Source organism: Typopeltis vanoorti, chromosome 4 (genome assembly GCF_054136105.1).
Source record: "Typopeltis vanoorti isolate ZY-2024b chromosome 4, IOZ_Tvanoo_1.0, whole genome shotgun sequence".
NCBI lineage: Eukaryota > Metazoa > Arthropoda > Arachnida > Uropygi > Thelyphonidae > Typopeltis > Typopeltis vanoorti.
The window spans coordinates 116604777-116610776 of record NC_143552.1 but is presented as its reverse complement, the minus strand read 5'-3'; the positions used below and the strand labels follow the sequence as shown (position 1 = coordinate 116610776).

General features: G+C 35.3%; 1 protein-coding gene across 1 annotated transcript in view; it reads left to right on the top strand.

Moving 5' to 3' along the window:
* The first annotated feature begins 1207 nt into the window (after nt 1-1207).
* LOC150107629 (neprilysin-1-like) overlaps nt 1208-6000 on the top strand; it is a 221563-nt gene continuing 216770 nt past the window's right edge. The window contains exons 1-2 of the mRNA XM_090392143.1: nt 1208-1228; nt 1385-1462. Coding sequence (XP_090248269.1) covers nt 1208-1228; nt 1385-1462 — 99 coding nt within the window. The remainder of the gene's footprint in view (nt 1229-1384; nt 1463-6000) is intronic.

Sequence of the window (6000 nt, the reverse complement as noted above, 5' to 3'; positions counted from 1 at the left end):
GAAAGATTAACTAACTATAAAATACAGAAATAAATCCGAGAACTTCTAACAGCAGTTTAACAGTAATGTAAGTTAGTCATAGACATTATTTTACATATCAAGTGTAAAACATTCATTATTGTGCAAGGCCTTTAAGGTAATTGTTGGCATAATGGAGATCAGAGAAGTTGCATTTTTTTCCAATCCCACACACAAGAAGTACAAAAACCTATAGCACATCAGTGTCATTTGTGAGGTAAATGATGATACAGAGCATAAACATATAATTGACTTCTATTTACAGTGCCATGTTATCGTATCATAGAATTCCTTAAAAAAGAGATTATCTTCTAGGTAATATATTGAGACAGATGACAATTTCGTGATGTTCTGGAAAAACATGTGTAATGAGGCTATAATTCTTGACATCACCCAGGTGTTCTTACAGATTTCAATGCATCTCCCACTCTATCTGGTGTAAGATATTTCTTGCAGGTACATAGAATATTGTGTTTTTCAAAAAATGAATGCTGTCTATTGGTGAACATAGAAAACCTGATCACACACTCTTCAGAATTTTCTACATTCAGCAAGACACCATTCCTTTTGAAAAACGCTCTAAGAAATACAATATTCCATGTACCTGCAGTAAATCAACAGACTAGAAGAAGTTTTGAAATCTGTAAGAAAGAACATCTGAATGATGTCAAGATAAGAGCAATGATAAAAAATAGTCATCTGCCTTCATGCCTTACCTAAGAAAGACAATCTCTTTTTTAAGAAATCCTCTGAAGGGATATGATTGCATGGTTCCTTAAACAGGAACCAAATTTTCATATTTCATTACAATTGGAAATCTCATATATTTATGTAACTTATCAGGCCACCATTATGCCAACAGCTATCTAAAGGCCTAATGGCCTTATAAAAAATGAATCCAAGGGCTTTGTACAGCAATGAATATTTTATACTTGATATGTCAGATGATGCATATGACTCAGGAAGGAAAGGATGCATATGACCAACTCATTAATATTACATGTTTCAACAAAATTGCTATACAGAAATTTTTTTGTATTCTCTAGTAATTCATGTTCTGATGAAGCTGTTAGTAGGCAGTAAAACGTGTTGAAGTTAATTGAGTTTATTTTTACAATGAAACCACTCTCGTTTTCTCCCTCTCAGTAATATAAAATGTCTGATTTTAATTTTATTACTAACATGATCAATGTGGAAACCATCACTGACTGTACTACATAGCTGACATGTAGTTGCGGTTAATTAGGTTGTCATTATTGTTATACGAATAAGCTCTTCTAAACAATATATAAGACAGTATAAGACTTGAAAACTCATCATAATGCTCTAATTTGTCCTTTTGTTTTTTCTTGATCTTCTCCTCTAGTCCTTTTGTCCTGTGCGGACCGACCTTGTCCTCTGCTGTTGCTGCTGTCATCACACACCTTACAATGCGTGCAACAAGGTCAGTACCTTGTTCATAATTATTAATAATAGGTATAGGTAATGGCTGCCAATTAGTAGATTTAAACTGTTTCATCAATATCCAATTAATAAAATAATAATAATTTACTATACTCTTATAAAGCATCTTTTTTTTTTTTTTCCATCATAACATCATTCTGTTTTTCACTTTGTTCTAGAAATGTAATCTTAGCAAATCTTAAAAAAAAAGTTCCAGCAATACTTGTCAGTAGTTATTAAATGTAAAAACTCAGGAAAGGGTATTGAATTCCTGACTTAGCTAAGGAAACTCCCTACATATTATGGAGCCTCCTTAGCTTAGTCAGGAAGACAATACCCTTTGACTGGAAAGAATTATAGGGTTTACCCTATCATAGCATCAGTTAGGTTATATGAAGCCTTGGCCATTGATCTTGACACATTAAAGGTGAAATATTGTATATGACAAATTTTTGGTCTTAGATGTTATATACAGTATTAATCTATTATATCATCAGTTCCACAGTTGGTCACCAGAGGTGCAATGATTGTGACTGTTTTGTGCACATCACTGCTTTCTTTTTAGCTGGTCTCATATGGAGAAGGCAGGGTTTTCCTCCTGGAAACCTGGGTTTTTGATCTCACAAAACAGACAACTATGCAGTTGTTCTAGAAATGTAATCTTAGCAAATCTTAAAAAAAAAGTTCCAGCAATACTTGTCAGTAGTTATTAAATGTAAAAACTCAAGAAAGGGTATTGAATTCCTGACTTAGCTAAGGAAACTCTCTACATATTATGGAGCCTCCTTAGCTTAGTCAGGAAGACAATACCCTTTGACTGGAAAGAATTATAGGGTTTACCCTATCATAGCATCAGTTAGGTTATATGAAGCCTTGGCCATTGATCTTGACACATTAAAGGTGAAATATTGTATATGACAAATTTTTGGTCTTAGATGTTATATACTGTATTAATCTATTATATCATCAGTTCCACAGTTGGTCACCAGAGGTGCAATGATTGTGACTGTTTTGTGCACATCACTGCTTTCTTTTTAGCTGGTCTCATATGGAGAAGGCAGGGTTTTCCTCCTGGAAACCTGGGTTTTTGATCTCACAAAACAGACAACTATGCAGTTAACAGACATAATATCTGGCCTCATAGCCTGAATTGTTTCAGCTGTAAATCCAAACCAACCAACTGCTCTCTTTTGTTTTGTATAGGTATAAGAAGCATCTCTCATGTGCTTAATCTGCTGTTAAAATTTAATATTATATCCATTTACTCATAATAGTCACAGCCTCTAAATCACCAATGCTCTATCTTTATAGTGTAACCATTTCTTGCTCCAGCACTAAAATTCACTATTATGTCATTTGTCAGTAGGCTACATACAGCCTGCTGACTGCTTTTAACATTCTTGTGATCTTGACTTGTCAAAATCACAAAAATATTACGAGATTACAACAAAGTGAAGATTAAATCACAGTTTTTATATTTCTGGTTTAAACAGAAATGTAGAATAGCAAACTTTCCTAATCTTAGGCTCTTCCAAAGTTTTCCCTAATGTCAGGGTCTGTTTCTAATTCATTAAGTTATTATTATTAAAAAAAAAATTTGTAATTTGCCAGTTTGCTGCAGGATACAAGTAGTAGTAATGTTTCTTTATAGTGATGTCACATGCAAAAATAATGTTAAAAATACTAATTTAAGCCTCCAGTAAGCATACTGAATTTTTGGTACCCTTACCATGCGAGTCACCTTCTTCACCTACTCATTGTACTCATCATGCAACTGATCATTACCTTGTGCTGCCTCCATCATGTCTTCTTCTTCTTCTTCCAGATTGCATGTGCCTCATCTCTTCATTCATCCATTTCTTACTTACCTTTTAACCTCCTGACTTTTTTGGAATACATTCATATGCCGTTTCTGCCAGATGGTTCTTGAATATCATCCAAGCAGCATTTATCTTCTTTTCATACAATTCCCCATTCTGTGATATAGCTGCATGTCTACTGAGTTTTTCAATCCATATAGTTTTTTTTATCTATTTTCATATAGTTTCATATATATCTCTTTATTACAGAGGTCCTCATAATGACTGACCATATCCAGGCGATTGTTTCAAGGTCATTCACCAAATGGAGGATGATTTGATTAAATGTATTACTCTTATTATTATTACGTGACACCTCCAAGGAATCCAAAGACACGTCGGAGGAAGGTACCTACTCTACAACTCTCCATCTCCATCACTTAATCCACCAACTACAACAAACTGCCACTATCATCATCATCATCTACACCAATGACATCTACTGCCACCACCACTAGTATTTTTTGTCTGTAAATTGCATGTGTTCTCAAAGCCAATTTGTCTGTATGCAGGATGAAAAACCAGAGTTTCTGGGAGAAAAAATCCTGCTACCTCAATATGAGATCAACTAACTCGCCTTCAATTGAAAAAAAAACAAATTCTTCTCATCATGACAAGAATTGATGAGAATTTAATAGGCCTTTTCCAACAGAAGGGTGCAACATACTGTTGTTCTTCCAAATGCACTATGGAGACACACTACAATAACAACCTCTGATGAGATAATAAAATCCAAGATCCTTGATCCTCATGTGCCCTCTGTTATGCACTGTCTAAGATAATTGTCTCTGAAAAACTCAGTAAATTCATTCTCTTTGTTCCTGGTTACCACCTCTCCATTACAGTTTATATTATCATTTCATATTATCATAAGTAAAATCACCCATAATGATTATCCTTCTCTTATTTGCAAGGATTACCCTTCACATTACCACATCTATAACCACACACAAATAAATAGTTCATCCTGTTCACCTCTACCTCACACCATACTCCTTCAAAGGCACTGTCACTATTTGTCCCTTGCATTTCCACGTTGGATACACATAACTTCTCTGCTCTCATCAACAGTACTCCTCCCTCCCTTTCTGCACTTGTCTTTGTTGAAAATATCATTCTCTTTCATCTGTATTCCTGTTATGATGTCATTATCATCCATTGATTCTATCCAATAATTATTATTAGTATTACTTCTAAGACTTCGTGGAGTCCAAAGACACATCGTGGACAGTCAAACACTCACAGACCACAATAATTATCATACCGTGAACACATTCAATTTTGGAGCACTCGCTACTTACTCTGGCAATGAATTCCACTTGTTTGCCATCTGCCAAGAAAAAAAAAAATCTCTTTTTCACTTCTACTGACATGGCCCTTGTACAGTTTCCAGAGATGACCTCTTGTTCTTGCATCATCCATTATCTTATACAATAAATCTCCTGTATCTATTTGGCAGGCTCCTCTCACCACCTTATACATATCATTCATATCAATCCTCCTCCCCCTTTCTATCCACCAAGCTCTGAACTCCACATTCCCTCAATCTGTCCTCATACTCAATATTCCAGAGTCCTGAGACAATGTACAGAAATCCAAATGACAAGACCTAATTAGCACCTTATAGAGTGAAACTATCACCTCTTTATCTGTACATGTCACCATTCTTTGCATTATAGCAATGATTTTTTGGGTTAATCCTTACAACTTTCGCGATACATCCCCTGAACTTCAGTTCCCTATCCACCAAGATGCCCAGATCCCTTGTTTCTCCACCTCTTGAAGCAAAGTTCCTCCAATATAATAAACCTCATTCCATTTTCTCTGACCAAAGTGCATAACTTTACACTTAGCAACATTGAAATGACATCTCCCATTCGTTAGACCATGGCACCAACCTGTTCAAATCCTCTTGTAACAACAGCACATCAAAATTTCCTGACATTGCTCTTCTTAATTTAGCATCATCAACAAACAACTGAATATTTCCTTTTACACTGTGAACTATATAATTCTTGTAAGTTAAATACCAGTGGTCCCAGAACAGAATCCTGTGACACCCCACTTGTTACCTTCCTTTTTTTTGTGATACTGCATCTCCATAAACAACTCACTGGCTCCTATTAGTCAACTAGCCTTGTAACCAAGCTACCAAATGCCTATTCAACCCCATCCTGCCCAATTTCAATAATAAGTTATCTTGTGGTACAGTAACAAAAGTTTTGGCAAACTCCAAATAAATCATTGTATAAGCATTCCCCCCCCCCATCAAATATGCTAGTCACCCCATTATAAAATATAACCAAGTTACTAAAGCAAGACCTTCCTTTAACAACCAATGCTGCAACTCAAAAGATTTCCATTTTCATCAATTCAGGTTTGTATTCTGTCTATAACCAGTCTCCCTTACTGAAAACATTTGAAAAAAAATAAGTTAAAAATATTTCCAGGAATAATATCATAAACAAGCTGATAGGCACCACTTGGGGTTGTAATATCTTGACTCTTAGAACAGCCACCCTGGCTCTGGTCTTTTCTGTTGCAGAGTATTGTTCGCTAGTTTTTAAGCCAAAGTAATCACACGATGCTCGTGGACACACAACTTAACATGTAACAATGACAATCATCTCTGGTACCTTAAGATCTACTCCTCTCCCATGTTAACCTGTTCTTTCCCACA